We start from the raw sequence: 19059 nt of genomic DNA, 5'->3' as shown, positions 1-19059 counted from the left end.
TTTTAAAAATCCCACGACTGATTGGGGTCTGAGGACATGGCAACGCTATTGCTCAGAAGGAAACAAAACCCACTCTGGTTTTGATCTGAGCCATTAGAGCAAGTTGGAGGGGAGAAAGAGACAACAGGCCCTCAATGGGAGTAAAGACAGTTCAACATACTTCTGCATGTGGGTGGGAGGCCTCACTAATATATTTGCTGATCTTCCAGGGACCTGGAAGAAATCCCTTTGATTGCCTTCAAATCAAGCAGATTTGGTTTTATCGTTAGGAACACTGTATAGTTTCTGAAGAGTTCAACAATGGAAGTCTGCACTTGCACTATTAAAGCTTTTGTGTAGTGGGAAGAGATGCTGGAACCAGGCAGACTGAGAGGTTGAACTTTAGGGAGGGGCTGTGAGGCAGAAATGTGCTTAAGTGTCCTAGGGGCTGTGCTTCAAACTCTAGTCTGAGGTTAAGAGCACTGGTATAGGGACAGAAGAGTTCCTTCTTGAGAGAGCAGGCTGGCAACTGGCCCATGAAGAAGCTGCTGTCAACAGCAGCTTCAAAGGCTCACTGTGAGCTGGATGCTGCTGTACTCTAACACAGACTGAAAACCACCCTGGGCCTTGCAGGAGTGCAGAAAGAGAGAAGATGAAAGACTTTTAGAGTAGGATGTTATCACCTCAGATACAACAAGATAAAGTTGTAAGCAGTCAGAAAGGTCTGTATATATGACTATTAAGAGACACAAGTCCAGTATTTTCCAATTATTCTAGTATGTTCCAAATATTAATTGGAAAATTTCCAATTAATAGCATTTTACCTTCATTAAAAGTTCTCTTAAGCCCTCTCCAAAAAACCCACACTTAGTTCATGGATTATAGCAAATTGAACTCTAGCAGTTTCTTTCTTCTTTATTCAAACAACAAATTTTTAATTAACTTATAATCAGAGGGGAGCTTTTAAGAATAAAACCTTGTGCTACCTTCAGTAAGAAAGCATCTTCCTCAGCAGACGCTCAAAATAAATTTTAACCACAAATCTCCTGTTGCTTCTAAAAATCTTTCAGTTTAATGTTCTGTCTTGCCTTTTACAGTCTTTGCACTCAGCAGTGATGGAAAAGGAAAATTAGTGTAAAGAAAAGTTACTTCTAAGTCATAAAAAAGCCTTCAGGGAGAACTGCAAAATACTGACTCATCCCACACACGTTTTGTCTCACGCTGGACGAGTCTCACATTCACCTTCCATTTCACTCAGCCAGGCAAAGTGACTACATTTAAGAGCTTCATTATGTGCTCAAGAGCTTCTCTCCAGCTGCTGGCATGGCCTCTCTCTCACTCTTTTGCACTCTTACCAGCCTCTTGCGCTGAGAAAAGTCTACCTGAGTACTGGAACTTTGCAGTTGGTTCAGATAATGAGAAAATTACAAATTACTGTTGCAACACCATACCTTAACAAGAATTTGGGTTTTGAGTCATTAATCCTGCCATTGGTTCCACCTCTGTAGGGCCAAGGTAACTTCAGAATTCTGAGGTGTAGCTCATGGTTGTCAGGCAATAGCATCTGAGCAGCAAAGGACATGAATCTAGTAATTACAGTGTAGCTCCTTTTGTAGTTTCTCTTCAGTAATACAATTAAGTGAGGCATCACAGTGCAAGCTCTTTTGTGGTGTTTGTTTGTATTAAATTCTTTAAGAGTCCACAAAATCATCACTCAAGGATGTCCAGGAACCTTCTGTCTGAGCTCCACAGGTAGGTCCATCCTTTTCTTTATCACAGCTGAGGCATGGTGCTCATCACATAAAATCCCTGGGGAAAATGCAGCAAAAATCCCATATTAGTAAAAGCTGCTTGTCTGTTTTAGCCCCACTGAAGTATTAACAGCAAAGATCCTTTGACAAGGGTACAAGCCAGCCTAAAGCCAGAGGTGGTGTGGATCAGGTCGGTCAGACAGGTCTGGCAGCATCTGAAATAGAACAAACACCTCTGGTCCTGCTGTCTACATTTGCTGTGGGAAGTGGCATGACATCTTTCTCTTTTCCAGCCATGTAGGCTGAAACCCTGATGACAGGGAAGGAGATTTTCCCTCCATCCTCACAAAAGACAGTAAGTAAAATTTGCATCATGTAACACCCGCGTATGTCAAAATGGAAAAAGGAAAACAACCCCTTTGACACACCCTGGCTGACAGCAGGTTGCTGTGTGAACTTGGACTTGAGGAACACACCCCACTGTGGAGCTGGGTGATGAAGATATCCTCAGAGACCTGGCTTGGCAGTGAATGCCAGTCTTGATGTCAGCATAACAGAATTCTCTTTCTGTTGGACAGGCTGAAGGGCATTCCTGAAGGATGGGCTGCTCTGTGCAAGCTACAGCAGGGTGACCCAGGCATGACTGGCACACATGATACATCATGTCCTGCCAGGAAGACATCACTTTCCCTCCACAATCAGTGTGGAATTAGGGGATCCTTTCCAGGCTTCACATGTCACTGCGGGTTAGTGTGGACAAACTTCGCCCGTGTGGGTGAGACCTTCCCTCGGTTGCAGATGGGAGTGAAAAGTCTCACCAAGAAGAACACTTGTTCCACAAGCACAGGGAGGGGAGTTAAGATAGACCCAACCAAATTTAGGATCAAGCTTGGGCTCTTCTTGTTGGCTTTTGCCAAGCTAAGACAGTCACCAGGAGAGAAAGGCAGCTGCCAGAGCCCAGGAGGAAAAGGTGTCTGTGGCAGCTGACATGTTGGCCAAACTGTCCCTTAAAACCAGACTGAAAAATACCTTTGAGATTATCCACACATTTAGAAGCAGGCACAGGTCTAAATACCTCACCATTGTGAGGCATTCCCTGGTTCAGGAGGGGTTGAAGAGTCAGTGCTGCAGTGTTAAATGCTGTGCAGTGGTTAGCTGTGGGCGTGTTGACCCTGTGCCTGCACACTAATGTTGAGAAATCAAGGAAAAGATTACACAAATCTCATGTGACCAACACTGCTTTGAGAAGCCAGTTACCCTTTTGAATTCTGGTTTTGTATATTTGATACTAAGGTCATCTGGTAAATGGTTCTTGTGGTGTGGGCCTTGAGAGTCATGACACTTAGTCCTGGCACTCTGGATTGAACAGGGAGCAAATATGCTTGAGACAAATGGACAAAAGATGCAGAGGAGAAGCACCTCTGCCCCTACAAGTGTCTTCAGGTAGAATGAAATGACTAGCTGGGCCAGGTCCCACTTCAGCATTTCAGGTAGCAATAGTCAGAAGTGTTTTGGGAGAAACTGAGCTTGGAAATCACGAAAGGAACATTGTTTTTGTGAAGTAATGAAAGAACAAGACTGCTGTCCCAAATATTACCAGCTGAGTTGTGATCCTGACTCCAAACACAGACTGGTGAGGTCAGTTGAACATAGACAGAAAGAATACTTTGAGGGCTATCTGTCAGATGGTCATCTTTGTAGGACGAAGCAGATACAACCAAGACTTTGTGTGAGACCACAAATTGCAGCAGCAGATCCTGCTGAGGGTGTCCCAGTCAGCATTTAGGTGGTGATTCCTGGAATAGGCACTAAAGCATCAGTGTAGTGAGAGCCCACCGGGGATGAGAGACAGAGCAGCACAAATTTAGCTGCCTGTCAAGCAAATTTACAAGCCTAGCCAAGAAAGTGGGAGGAAGATGCAGTGAAGCAGGACGTGGTTAATACTAGTTCACTTTTCAAAATCTCAGCAGTGGAGGCAACCAAAACATCCTGGGGAGAAAGGACCATGGGTAGCTATCAGTTGCCAGCTTTCTCAAGTGTGTCCTCAGAGACACATATGCCTTTCCCCCTCAGTAAAGAACGTGTTTGTGCCACTCAACACAACCATGTAATTATAGAATCATGGAATAGTTTAGTTTGGAAGGGGCCTTCAAAGGTCATGTTGTCCAATCCCCCTGCAGCAAGCAGGGACAATGCCATGAAGAGATGAGCAAGGCGCCCAGGCAGGCACCAAAAATAGTCTAACTTGGAGCAAGATGAATAGATCCTTTGGGGGCTCTACTGCATCTGCCACCTGAACTATCTGGCATAGCTTTGCACTGGGTAAGGAACATACACTGAGAGAGAGACCTGTTAAAAAAGTCTTGCTGCAGATGAAGGAGTTTCCTTGATAAGGCTGAGAGCCATAAATAAGTTTCTGGTTTTCCAAATTATATTTGGTTTATGTGACAACGTTTTGGTAGAGGTGGGTAGGAGATGCTACAGCTTCCCCAGTGACTGACAGGCCCAATGCCAGAAGCTCCAAGACTGATGCACTGCTGGTCAAGGCCAAGTCTATCAGTGATGGTGGCAGAGCCTCTGGGATAACATAGTTAAGAAGGGGAGAGAAAAACCTTCACAAGAGCAATGACAGATAAAGCAGAGAAGAATAAGAATATATGAGAGAATATAACACCTCTACAGATGCCCAGGTTAAGCAACCAGTGAGTGATCTCTCCCTGCCCCTAACTCATGAGCCTTTCATTATATTTTCACTGCCCTGTCCATTAGAGGAGGGGAGTGATAGAACACCTTTTGTGGACACCTGGCATCCAGCCAGGGTCAACCCACCACCCAGTGCTGAAGTTCAAATCAGTGCCAGAATGCCTACATAACTGGCCTGTCCCTCTGTGCTCCCGGTGTCACCAGGACAGTTATACCTGGGTAACTGGGCTAACCATCTACCGTTCTTCACTCTCCAGGCTGTTGCCCTATCATATAATTTCGGTAGATTTAGCTGTGCTGCTTGATTCTCTAATATACCTGCCCCACAGCATTAGCAAGTTCCTGTCTTTGTGCAGGCTAGATGATACTTATGGAAACAAACCCATCCTCCCTCAGGAATGGATGTAAGCACCTGCTTGCATTCTCTGTGTAGCACAAAATTAATCAACTGCAGTTGCCAATTTGTTGCTCCTGTGAGGAAACATTCAGTAATGTGCCTCCTGTTACTTCTTTGGTTTCTTTTTTACTTTTTTTTTTTTTACTCTTTTTTTTTTAACCACCTCTGAAATCACAGTGGAAAAATCAATATTATCAAAGCCCTAACCACCAGTGACTGCATGCATAAAGACCTAGAGATCAAATGATAACAGCAGCTGCCCACTCTTAGAAGGGAAGTGAAAGGTTACCTATCTGCTGCAATATGAATCCAGACAGATGTGTTAGCTGTGCACAGCAGAGGATCCTGTGTTGGCAACTACTTTCCCTGTCATCTGCTTGGCACAACACAGCACTGTGCATTTCCTTTCTCTCCTAATCCACACAGAAACTAATGGTTGAGATCAACGCTCTGAAGGGATCAATCACAGTGCAACTCTTCTGCTGTGGAAGTTAAGTGCCTGAAACATTTAAAACTTATTAAAAGCAAAATTATTTAAACGTGATTGATTATCTCACTCATTAATATCTGACCATAGAGATGATGTATCAGTAGGACACAACTTCCTTCCTACACCAGCCTGAACAAGTGGTATCTCAGTGGTGACTGTATAAGAGCAGTAATTCCTCCTGTCCAGAAGACCTGGAAGGAGATTTTCCTCCTTGCAGAGCAATCTCTTGTGGCAGTTGCTCTCTGGGTAGCCTCAGCTCATTGATGTGGTTAGTGGTTACAGCCTGCACTATGGTATAGATGTAAAATGAGGGAGCCATCGTCTCATTGAAGTGGCCAGCCAACACCTCCAGTTTGTCTTTGCTGTTAGCAAAGTTCATGTGCTGAAAGGCACGCGCTGTAACTTGGTCCACGCAGGAGAAAAGAAATCCTCTCTGATCTGTATCCAGCCAACATAGGGACTGCATATTGTGCAGACACAAGTTCAAATTTCATTCTTCCATTTCATCGTCTGTGGTTTTAGATGGGAGCTGGGATCACAGATGCCTTAAAACTTCCACACTGCACATCCAATTGCACCATTAGGTATATAAACAACTTTTAAACTATCTTTAACTCTTACTCAGGCCATGAAACCCACTGCTGCAGAGATGGGATTGGGGCATTCCATGGTGTGGGTCTCTTGTAAAAATCAGTCATATGAAGAAAGTACAAGCCTAAAAAGAAATCAGGTCACTGAATTCAACACATTCAGGTTCAAATGTAAATGCTTGGGTGTACAGAGTGATGACAGGCTCTGAGAAACTACTTTGGTAGTTATTTCAATGAGACATGGAACAGAGAGTGAGTGACTGAGTCAAGCAATACAAAAACATTACCACAATGGGTATGGTGTGACTACAGGATCAAAACCATAGAAATTATGTCAGCAATTGCATACTTAACTCTGCTTTTATCTTTGTCTTGTGTGTGCAACTTCTGACATGGAAATTCACTTGTCTTCTGCTGTCTAATGTAAATTGTTCAAACACTGGCAGAAAATTCAGCAGAACATTCTTGCAGTAGACCATTGACTTTAGAAAGCAGCAGTTATTTGGAAATATTTTGCAGTATTTTGTCTTCTTTGAGGTGATATACTTAATCAAAAAAAAAATCAGATCCACTTTAGCAAGAATATGACCTTAAGCCCTTAAATAAGGGACTGTGACTTGTGTTACACATTCTTTCTCGGGATTTCAGGAACAAACATATATTTTCTGGTCTATAAAACAGTTTCTTGTGGGTTGAGAAGGTAGATAAGTGAGATTACAAGTGCCTGGCATCTTCACTCAATTGGCCCTTGGCAGTAAAAGGATCATATTACTCTGTTCATCACTGTAAGAGTTCATTACTTCTGGCATAACCTGGGGAGAAGCTTTCACCAGAAATGGTTCTTAAACCTTTTTAAGATAATCAGTCAAAAGGGAATAGTAAGCAACAGACCAAATACAGCATAATCTAGAAAAAGTTCTTTTCTTAAAGTAAAAACCCCATAATTTCAATAAACCAGATTTTTTCTTCAGAATACCTTTAGCTACCCCAGAAACATCTTAATGAAAAATTGAAGTGTGTCAATTGGAGAAGGCTGGTCTTACGTCTCATGGGAGTCGTCGTTCCCTATGATTTCTATTCCTTTTTCTGTCTAAATTTCTGTGAGATCTTAGACCATGGAATGACATTACTGACTGCCTACTTTCTCTATCCAAAGCTAAGACCTAGCCTGACTGATAAGCTGAGACTACAAAAGAGAATAAAAACATAAACAAGCATATAATAACTTAGCTGTGTGTCTTGGTGCATTTTATAAACTAGCATTTTTGCTATAAAGATTTCCATCCAAAATCTGATAATTTTTTATTTACAACTTTGGTTTATCAACACTTTCTCCAATATAATAAAATCTGTTTAACCATCTTCTCTGAAGTCAGTGATTATCAACAGGAGGATACACTTACTGCTCCTCATGCTTCTTTCTGGAACTCAGGCCTGCTATGAGATCAGCTGGTTCTAAGAAGTGATGCTGCAGTGAAGCAGAGGAGTGCTCTGAGTATGACTGTGCTCCTCCTTCAGAAATTCCATGTTTAGTCTGACAAGAAGTCACATCTGAATCTTTACCATGACCAGAAGACTGTTTCCCATCAGGTTTCTTTTCAATCTCACTTCATTTTCAAGAAAAATATCTAGTGCACTGGTGGAAGAAGTGATGGATAGTGGTGCCTTACAATCATGCCTCGGGCTAGAGGCAACACCTAAGCAGTGACTGTGCAGGCCCTCTCCTTCCCAAGTGCTCTGTTTACAGCTGCCACCCATTTAACCCCTGAGCCCTACTTGCTCCCATGGAAAAAAAAAAACCCTGTAGAAGATCTTTAGGAGGGCTCTGTCTTCCCTGACTGGTTTGACAGAGGTGATCAAGTGGTAAAACCATTGATGGATGCCAGTTGGTGTGGGATGGATATCAGACACTGACGGCTTGTAATGTGAGAGGAGGGCTGCATCTGACAAGGGGATTATGGAAGCAGATGGGAATGAGGTTGAAAATAGGAACAAAAATGATCAAAGGGGAAGGAAGTGAGTGGTACTACAAAATGTAAGGCTGAAGAGAAATTACAAAGACAACAAGAGATAGGAATAAGAGAAATCTAGAAAAGTTGAACAAAGAAAGAGGAAGAAATAGGGAGAACTAAAAACTAAAGACAGAAATACCAAAACCAGCAAAAATTACAAGGAGTGAAAAGCCAGATGCAAACAAAAGAGGGAAATTTTGATAGAATTACTGGAAAAATATATTAACAATGTAGGATGGTCATGATGAAAAAATTAAATAGGTAACATGAACAGCTTGAATGTAAATATATCATTTACATTTTATAGTCCAAAAGAATGATGAAGACACTAGAACCTCAGCTGATGGCTAGATTTTTGAATTAGATTAGACTGATCAAAATTTAACTGAAGGAACATGAAAGAAGGATGAAAGAGCATAGGGCTGCATGCTGCCTCTCTTTTAGAATTTAAAAAGGCAGCATACTGGTCATTCCAGAGAAAACATGTGGATTCTGGAACAACTCAGACAATAGCTTTGTTTTCTTTATTTTTAAATATTTTCTTCCTTAATTAATGGTGGCAGAAGACTAACATGTGGTGAGATTTGAGAAACCACAGTGACCATATTAGTTAAGCGAGAGAAGATTTCCTTTCAGAGCTCTAACCTATGAAACAAAAGTATCTCACATGCAGATTATTAATTAGTTGTGTGAAAAAGAACAAACTCTTTCCACTTGCCACAGCGTGAAGGTGAAGCACAAAGCATCTGTAAAGAAGGCTGACTGATTGAAAGAAACTATTGAAAAGGTAAGTTGGACTAGTTACCTTGTGTTAACTTTGGAATTCACTGAATGGTGAATTCTTCACCTTCTGAAAGACTGTTATTTATGCTGGATATTGGATATATTACAAACTAAAAGCACAAGAATCATTTAAATTAGAAAGCACCTGATTATAGAACAAGGTGAGCAATCGTTTTTTTCAAAGGATCAGCTAAAACTCTGATTTATCTTTTAATTAGCCATTAAAAATCTGATCTATATTTTGATGACTCTCATTCCATGAAACTATGTTGAAAATATACAGTTTCTTCACAGGCTAATCTTGGTATTCCAAAGGTAAGTTGTTGTCTGAGAAATATATTGGAAGCTGTTACTAGAAGTGCTTGTCCGAATATGCATGACAATCATGATGGACTTGGTGATTTGAAGTCACAGATGTTTTTGTAATGGAGAGGGATTTTCTACTTCAGTTACTCATTATCTGCTGGTTACATGACTGCCATGTGTTAGGTTTGCCTTTGTGTAATGAAGTTTGCTTTGCAAGACACAGGTCCATCCACTTCTTCACTCCCAAAGTTATGAGAAAGAAGCACTAGAAATGCTTCAGTGAAATATCCCACAATGACATATCAGCAAATTCCATTACCAATGGAATGTGTTCCTACTCTGAATTTGCTGTTTTTAACAGGGTTTGAGCCCTTGTTTCGAACTGTCAGGGACTGTGAACAGGAATCAGTGGTTTTCTTCAGACAGTGTTTACAGAAAGAGAGTTCTCTGTAAACAGGATTGAGGCTGTTATATATAGCTGTGTTACTACAGAGAGTATGTGCACCTCAGTTTACCAAGAGTAAATGTACTATGCCTTGCAGCACTTGAGGGACAGGAGATTTCAAAATGAAGCTTGTGTTTGCTTTCTAAGAAAGTCCAGAAAATACCTTACAAGGCTCATCTCAAGTTAGTTAGATGATTTCCGTTACTACAATTTGACATGCAAATGACAAGTCAGCAAAACAGCACAAAAATGTAGTCAAAAGAAAAGTCAAAGCCCCTTTTTGCAAAGGTTCAAAGCATGGCCTGAAAACCTGTGAAGTTTTAATGATGGAAATTTTTATGAATTATAAAATAAAAAATAATAGTGAAAAGTACTTCACTATTGTGATTAAGGATGTCTTGAAAGATTCCCAAGGACTTCTGTCTTCACCTCCTCGTCTTTCCACTGAAACTCACACATCTTCTTTCCTCCATGTTACTGGACTTTTATTGAAATAAAACCATTTTCAAGCACTTAACTATGTTATGCATTAATCATAACCTGCTCCAGATCTGTGAGGACAAGGAGTGGTTTAGTCCAAACAGCAATAAGGAGGCCAACTTAATCTTACAGTGACCCTGTTTGAAGTTATTTGAGTGATTGATAGATTTCACACTTTCTTGCTTTGTATGCATCAAACAGTGAAGATTGCTGTTCAGCAGTAACAATCAAAACATGAGTGCACCACATATGCATGCATATTTAGGTAAAACAAGGCTCATTTCAGGGATCTCTGTGTTCTTCCATGCAAATGGATTTGGTTATAGACGAAGTCTTGAATCCTATGAAGATAAGCCATTGCGAAAATGACATGTGCCTTCTTAGATGATTGTGAACTATTACAGCAGGGTGCTTTAAATGTACCAGTTCTTCTTTTTACACCAGACAGTGTTTTTGTTTCATTCACTGGGTGTAGTCAGTGGAAAGAAGCACCAATCTTAAATTGCTAGGGAGCCACTGCTACTGTGATATGCTCAGTTTAGAAAAAAAGATGAGTGAGCAGAACATCTATCATCCTGTGTTTCTTTATGTCCAGTGTTCTATTAATTTAATAATGTCTTAGACTCTTACAAGACTGTCTGTATTTATGACATATGGTGTCTCTAATGAGATGACAAACACAATTTCTAAAATAAATCAGGAGTTCAGAGAGGGGGGGTTTACATTTTTTTTTGGTTTTTTCCCCCTTCCTGCTAATGCAAACATCTTAAGTTATGTTCAGAACCAAGGCCTAGAAAATAAAGTTTCTAGGTTTTAAAATTCAGAAATCATGAAAGGAAATATTTTCATGTCTAGTTCCAACTAACTTTAGCAACAGACCTGAGCAGCATGAACATGAACAGCAAATGTTTGTGCCAAACAGGCAAATACAACCACATTTTACTTATTTACCTGCATTTACATATTTTGTTGTTAGCAGATCAGGACAAACATTTGGGTTATGTGCACCTTGACATATAACGGATTACTAATTTTTTTCTTCTAAAACAGTTACTAATCAATTTGGTAATTATTACTTGTCTCATTTCACAGTTTTACTCTAAGCAGTCTTTTTGATTTAAATGACTGATGTTGAAACTACTCATCTGTGTGACATTAAATGCACCCTTGCAAAACCAGGTAATCATTTAGGATGCATTCTGAGAACAATGGCAATTAACACCTTGCTTTTTATGATTCTAATTCTAGCTTGATTATTTTAAAAATAATATCATTACACAGGTAGACTAATAAGTAAATTAATAAAATATTTGCCTCCAGCTTGCATGTTTTCAGCACAGAAACATTTTCCTTTACATAAAAAACCAGATGATTTCTGTTGCTTGTGAGGAGGAAGTGGTGGTTATTTCAATTTAACTCTGTGCCTTTAACTAATGCTGTTATTTCTTGTTTTCTAAATTAGAGTGTACTCCTGTTGAGGCTGGTGGCAAATGTGCTTGAGGCAGCCAAAATAGACCTTAAAAGAATCACACATCCTCTTTCCCCCAGCCTTCAGATGATTTTCAAATTGGGTAAGTACTAAAATAAAACAGATAATCTATAATCCATGTATATCTGTGGCAAATGTATTAAACTGAACATGTAAGTGGGATTGTACTTATAAAGATGGACTATTCTTAAAATTACTTGATGACTGAGTGTTTTTCTTCCAAGAATTCTGTCTTTCCCCTCAGGTCTGTCTTTACGCATTGTCTTTTGTTTGTATAATTCAAATAGTATGTTTTTTCTTAAGATTGTGGTTTAGTCTTACTTTTGAGTACTCACCCACTGCTTTCATAGTGAAAAGAAATGTGATGATGTGGGTAAAGTGGAAAAACACTAAGCTCAAAAATTCAAGGCTTATATATTTAATATTCAGAACATAAGTGTTTTTGAATACACATGCACAGACATGTGCCCATATGTAGTACATAACCAATGCTAGCACACACCACCTTACATATATATATATATGGAAATTTATTTTTAAATTTACCTAATACATTAATGCTAAATAAAGATGTAAATATGCAGATTATAAAGGTGCCTACTGAAACACTGCTAGAAAGATTTAAATCAAAAAGGAAATTGTGTTTATAAGAATTCTGATTCAGCTTCCTCAGCAGCCAGTGCATGTTTTTAATAACTTCAGTGAATGCCATTTCAAATTCAGAGAAGGAAGTCAGCTCAAGAGATTTAAATCAGGTCTAAACTTGATCTCTGCAATTCTGACTTCAGTTTGAGTCCTTCGCTGCAACTCTCATACTAACCATGCTCAGGAAGGTTCTGCTGGCCAGTGGAAGTAATTTTGTGAATAAGTGTGTGGCTGGTGGTGCCTTCTGAATTCCTGTAGAATCAGGGAGAATATGCATCTCTCCTGTGATGAGTAGTTGTTGTTCCCCATATGATCTCTCCTGAGATCTTCTGTGAGCTAAAGAGCCTTTTCTCAGTGATAATCTGGAAAGATGTCCCTTCTTAGCCCTCCTTGCAGGCTGTAGGAAACACTTGTGCTCCCTTTCTTCCAAATACCTTCACCCACTCATCTTCCTTCTGTATGTTATGTTCATGTTCCAGAGTGGCTTGGTCTAAGTGGAATTATATCTTCTTGTTTATAGAGAAGATATGCTGTCAGACTCTCTTTGTATATTTTAACCATGTAGGTCTTAAACAGACGTGAATGGCAGACACCTAGAATGGTATTTTTCTTACAACAATAAAATAACAGTTTCTAAAATAATAACCTAGACAGGTGCCCCTTTAATTCTGTCCAACTGAAGAGTTACTGTAGCTGCAGCCAAGTGCAAAGGGTAAAAGAAACACCAAGCAAGGTCATGAGTGTCTGGCTGGATGAGATCAGAAAGTGTAAAGCAGCAGTGACTAAAATTGTCCAAAGATGGGCTAGGGGACCACAGCCCCAGGTTAATTGCATAACTTGCCTGCTTGCCTTATACATCTCTGCACTTCTGAGAGACACCATTAAGTTTTTTGAAATTTGCTTCAGAAGGTGTTCAAGCACTTTCAGGCTGCCATATTCCTGCAGCTTCTAAAAATCAGTTTTGAAAAGCCAGCAGAGGAAGCTGGAGAGATGGTTCAATATTTGTTTAAAGGACAGGAAATCCAGATAAGCTGCGATACCTTATCAACTTTGTATAGTTCAGGTCCTTACCCAACTGCAGCCCTCTGTCATGAGCCAGCATCCCCACGTGAGTCATCCTCATTATGTTTTTGGAGAGTGTTCTGTCCTTTCCCCACCCCAATTTCCCTCTTCTATCTGGACTTCATCTGCCCCACTTTTACAATTTCTCTCCCTCTCTCTTTCGTTTTCACCATTAGGTAATTCCCAAACAAGAAGGTTTTGTTTTTGTAGACTTAAAGCTGACCCATGGGCTCTTCCCAATTAGTAGCATGACTAGCAAAAAGCAGACAAACTCTAGACAAAACTGCTGTTCATAGCCTTAACAAATATGGGACCTTGTGTCATCCAGCCCCTGAAATTACTGCCTTGCTGATAGATGCAGTTCTCAGAGACCAGCTAATGGAAAGAAGGGAAGGACTGAATTCATGCAAGGAATGCTGAGGGATTAAGTCTCCTGCCCATGGGGTCCTGTGTGAGGTGGAACAAGCTCAGCTTTCCACATGTGGCCACCAATGGCCTCTTCCCCATTTTATTTTTCTGTGACCTTAGACTCTGTGATCTGATTTGCAGAAGTCTGTCCTGGATGCAAACAGTCAAGGCATTTAATCCTTTATGTAGCTGAAGTCCTTCATCATTTTAAGTGCTCTTAGAAGTGATGTGGAGGGGGATACGTGTCTCAAACTGAGCATCTCAAGTGGATGCTTAACTCTAATGAGTCAGGTTCTCCCTTGTAAATAAAGGTGGTAATACTTCCTCACCGCAGGGTGTTGTGCAAATTAAGTAAGCACCATTTATAAAACAGTTAGGTATCACAATGATAAAGAAAACAAATTGTTTTCATAGGGTTCTGTCTGAACTGCACACTGAACACTGCACTATACATCTGCGCACTCAACAAAAACAAAACACCAGTGCTCAGTCTGTTCATACGTTGTGTACTGTCCTTTACACTATAAGAGGCTATTATTCTAATTGCTCTTCAATTTCCTCACTAGTGTAACAAAAAAGGACAAATAATGTGATGTTGAAAGTGCTAAGACACACTGATAAAGTGTCAGAGTGGAAATAAAAGGTTAAGTGCCGCACTACTGTTATGAAGTATAACGGAGTGCTGTTTATTTTTTCCATATTTCCCTCAATACACAGATTGCCATTGTCATACAGAAGTTTTCAAAGTAAAATTTAATTTATTCTAATTTTTTGTGGTGCAAATTCAATGTGAAGTGAGAGTCACATATTCTCATATATCACTTATTAGCCTATGAATAAACATTCAATACGTAAGACTGTGCTCTTAATGACACTGATAAAAACCATTCACTTTCTACAACTGCACATTTTGTAGAGATTTGTGATTTGTTGCCATGCTCCAGTGATGAGATTTTGTTTCGAGAAGTCTTATTTCCAATTTTGTTTTTCTATTTGTTCACACTTCTTGTGCTGGTTTCCTCATCCAACCTGCTTTATTTTCTTTTCAGAAATACTTGGGAAAGTATTTTGAAGTCCTTCTGAACATATTTTTCTGAGAAGTGTACTGCCAAAATGAATTTTGTAAGTACCTAATTGATAAACTATATTAGTACATCAATAAAGCGATGGCCACACATTCCACCACATTGGCAGATAGTTGGTGAGTTCTTCATGCCTTGAGGAAGAGTTAACCAATGATATCTTCACAGTGGCTCTCATCTATTGATGCTTGGAACTGAAAATACAGTTCTTTGAGGCTGCAGATCCAAACACCATAATTTCAGGAATGATAATCTGATGAGATGTTTTTGGCAGCAGAGTTTACTGTTAAAGCACACTGTTTATTGGATTTGCACTACAGGTTTGGTGTTTGTGGTCTCAGGCTAGCCATCATAGGTTGCCTGTCTAGCTGAGTAGAGAGAAGTAATCATTTTTGGGCTTGATTTAGTCATGAAATGCATAACACGCTAGAAAGGCATGTTTGCCTTCTCTAATGGTAAAGGAAGACTAGACACCTAATTCAAACTCAGACTTTCACACTGTAGAGTCTTCTGTGACAGCAGACTAGTCCTTTCTTCATAATGTATTTAAATGTGGAGACTTTTGGGCCATCCAAAAGGATTATTTCCATGTTTGTAGTTTAAGTATGATTTTATGAAATTTCCTAGATAGTTCTTACAAGTCTTGTCTGTACTGTTAAATGAATTTGTAATTGGAATGTGTGGTCAGCTATCTACCATGTTGCTACTATACAGGCACTAGAGATTAACATCTGTGTGTTAACCGGTGTTCTTTTTTACAGACAGACCCTCGTTCCACAGACTACCCCTATTATTCAGACTATGCTTCTCTAATCATGCCACCTTGTTCTAAGCTGGAAGTCAGGAACTTCACAAAAGCATTTCTTCCAGTTGCATATTCACTGATCTGTATCATCGGCCTCTTTGGTAACATCTTTGTAGTGATGACCTTTGCTTTGTATGAAAGAACCAAGTCCATGACAGACGTGTACCTCTTCAACATGGCCATAGCAGACATATTGTTTGTTCTTACTCTTCCACTGTGGGCAGTGAATTATGCTGCTGACGAATGGATTTTTGGTGATTTCATTTGCAAAATGACTAGAGGCATCTATGCAATCAACTTCAGCTGTGGCATGCTGCTTTTGGCCTTTATCAGCGTGGACCGGTACATTGCTATCGTACAGGCAACAAAGTCTTTTAAACTCAGGGCGAGGACTCTCGCATATAGTAAACTCATTTGTTTGGCTGTGTGGATATCTTCAATTTTAATCTCTAGTCCCTCTTTTCTGTACAGTGAAAGTTACAGCTTCTCCAATGAAACAAAAGAGATTTGTGATCACAGATTTGATGGAATGTCTGAAAGCACAATGCTGAAATCACTGCTGCTGTGGCTACAAGTTGCATTTGGATTTTTTATACCTTTCATATTCATGATTTTTTGCTACGCCTTCATTGTCAAATCCCTACAGCAAGCTCAGAATTCCAAAAGAAACAAAGCAATCCGTGTGATTGTATTAATTGTAGCTGTTTTCCTAGTTTGCCAGGTACCTTATAACATTGTTCTTCTCATGACAGCTGTCAACATGGGCAAGATCGACAAATCTTGTGACAGTGACAAGATAATGGCTTATGCAAAGTACACCACTGAAGCCATAGCATTTTTACACTGTTGTGTAAACCCTGTGCTCTATGCATTTATTGGAGTGAAGTTCAGAAGTTACTTTGTGAAGCTAATGAAGGACCTATGGTGCAAGAGGTACAAGAAAGACAATAAACGTAGTTCAAGGACAAACTCTGATACTTATCATTCAAGACAGACTAGTGAAATTCTGACTGACAATGGATCATCTTTTACTATATAATACAATTTGAACAACATTATTAGTGAAAGGACTCCTCTCACCAAGCAACCCAAACCAATGTCACTGTGCATGTGATAGCAAGTCATCTGACCTTCTCTGCGCCTCTAAGGGAGCTCCAGTGCTTTACAACTCCTTTCAGGAAATGAATTAAGATAAAGAATAATACCATCCTGTGTAAAACTAAAACCTTATTCACTTCTCTTAATGCTCTTCTAAAGTACATTCTCTTGGAATTATAAGGAAAGTGAAGTTTACAGAGGAACCCTCCTCATTTTGTAAGGAAAAATTGCATCTCATCTGTCCTACAACACTGAAATACACCCAAACTAACAAGTAGATGAATTAGATTATGTCTAGACTCATTCTTACATTCACATTGTTTCTGTTAATTACTTCTACCTGGAAATCCTACTGAAGTGTAGGTCTCCACTGTACTAATATTGTCACATTGTGACAAAACTAACCCAAAGAGATGGCATTTTGAGCAAAGCACGACAAGGAATGCAAACCGAGAAATGAAGAAACAGGCCCAGGACTGCTGACAGAGCAGGGCTGAGGTGCTTGGTCTTGTAAATCTTCACCCAGTGCTCTTTTCAACAGAGTGTGAAGCTTTGCTCAAGAGTTTCTTCTCTTTGTTTGGCACAGGATTTGGGTGCTGGAATCCAACAAAGCTGATAATCTGATGAATGTCTCTTTGTGAAAAGTTGTCTCTTCCCAGCTGAAATTCACACTCCACTTTTTAAAAGGCAACTAACTGTCTGAAACTGCAATTATTCCAACACTTTTTGTTGGAACTTTATAGGTGACAAAATACGAAGCATTTCTTTGTGTTTAGCTACTGCTAGCAAAGATTCCTTAGGAATGGATTTACCAGCTCAACTATGCATATATATAGTTTCAGAAATTAGTTAGAAATTATTATCTTTAAAAAGCAGAATCTGACTTAATTTAGCCAGAATTTTTACTGAGTCAGTATTTGACTCACTATGAGTATAGGAATATTTATAATAAATGAAATTAGTTTTACCCAGCCTTGGCTCTTCAGCAAATCCTCAGTGGATCTGCTCACTGAGTGAGCTTCACCACTGTAGCAGTCACTGTGGGACAGTGAGATAGACAGAAGCGGGAGCTGAAGGACATGGGCAGGATGGAGGAGAGAAGAGGAGCACCACTGTTCGCAGTGTGCTGAAATACGTACGAGTTCTCTGCAATTCTGCTGCGATGGGAGCATATGCCATGAAAGTGTCTGGATTTGTTGTTGTGTGGGACGTTACCCCTTCGGCTGTGAAAATTACTGCAATTTGCAGCTTGCTGTTTAGACTTGGTTGGTTTTTTTTAAAGTTCATAGTTGAAGAGACTGGGAAGCTTGTATCACTAACTACTACCCTGTATAGTGGCAATGCAAAGGTCCAAGAAGGACAGTGCTGGAGCTGAAGATCCCTTGAGGAAAGACATTAATTTGGCACATGAAAGTAGTACTGCCTAGCTGGTGCAATCCATCTTTGTTTCCACTGCAGTGTGAGGTTTTTAAATATCAGTGCCAGATATGATAAAGATTGCATATATTTATCATAACTGAATAGCAATTTTGCAAGAATATGATAGAAAATTATGTAAATATGGATGCATGCAGTTGCTGTACATAGCAATGATGATTTTCTGGAAGAGAATTCAGCAAATAAAAAATGAAACTGAAAAGGAAAAATCCCCTCAGATCCAAGAGTTCCTTGCTACATGTATTGCCATGAAACATTCTCTTATTCAGTGCAAAATCTCTCATATCTGAACAGTCTGTCCATCGGAGGTTCCCTGAGGGAGCGGGCCCCAGGGCAGGAAGTTCACAGCTGAAGCAGCTGCAGCAGCTCTTGGGCAGAGCCTTCCAAGGCTCCAAAGTGTATCCCCTACCTCCTGCCACCCTGTGCCATGCTCACATTGGCCTTCAGCCACCGAACAACCCAAGCACCGCCCCAACGGGGTTGGGGGCAAGAGAGCTGCCAAGGGGCAGTCACTGACCTCGCATGGTCACTGTCCCATCAGCGGTGACTTGCTGACGGACCCCAGCAGAGGGCAGGGAAAGTGTGCCACAGCCTTTCTGAAGTGGTTCCTGGCTGAAGGAGCATCCTTCCTCAGGGGTGAGGGCAGAGAAAGAGAACAAAGCAGGGTGCTGCAGTCCAGGGCCTTCCCCAGATAGAGGGGTCAGCCTGGGGGCTCACAGGTCGCCAGCTCCTTGTAACTGCGAGGGGACCAGGCAAGCTGAGTGTGGTGGTGTGGGACAACTGCCTCGGGCAGGAGCAGCACAGCTTCTTGGCCACTGGATTTTGTGAGGGTAAAATGCTCACTGGAAATGCCATTGAAGTGTAGAAAATGTACCCAGCAGTTACCTAATGCATGCGGGAGAGAAGTCCTGCTGAGGGAAGAGGAATATGGTACACATGTGGGGCTAAAACAGAACTTGGAGTATGAATTGTGTTGGTGCCAAGGCCTTGCCAAAAGTCCTGCTTGAGGTGCAGCCAAAATCTTGATTGCCACGAATGAGTGCTCTGTCCCTAGGAAACATGGGGGCGAAGGACTGGGTGGATTCCTGTGATGGTTT

At 40.5% G+C, this 19059-nt stretch overlaps 1 protein-coding gene across 1 annotated transcript; it reads left to right on the top strand.

Moving 5' to 3' along the window:
- The first annotated feature begins 8555 nt into the window (after window positions 1-8555).
- On the top strand, window positions 8556-18152 carry CCR6 (C-C motif chemokine receptor 6). Its single transcript, XM_032102436.1, has 4 exons — window positions 8556-8709; window positions 11399-11507; window positions 14590-14662; window positions 15384-18152. The coding sequence occupies exons 3-4, from the start codon at window positions 14654-14656 to the stop codon at window positions 16464-16466; spliced, it is 1092 nt and encodes a 363-aa protein (XP_031958327.1). The 5' UTR covers window positions 8556-8709; window positions 11399-11507; window positions 14590-14653; the 3' UTR covers window positions 16467-18152.
- The last annotated feature ends 907 nt before the right edge of the window (window positions 18153-19059 follow it).

Source organism: Corvus moneduloides, chromosome 3 (genome assembly GCF_009650955.1).
Source record: "Corvus moneduloides isolate bCorMon1 chromosome 3, bCorMon1.pri, whole genome shotgun sequence".
Lineage (NCBI taxonomy): Eukaryota > Metazoa > Chordata > Aves > Passeriformes > Corvidae > Corvus > Corvus moneduloides.
This window is presented reverse-complemented; position numbering and strand designations above follow the sequence as displayed.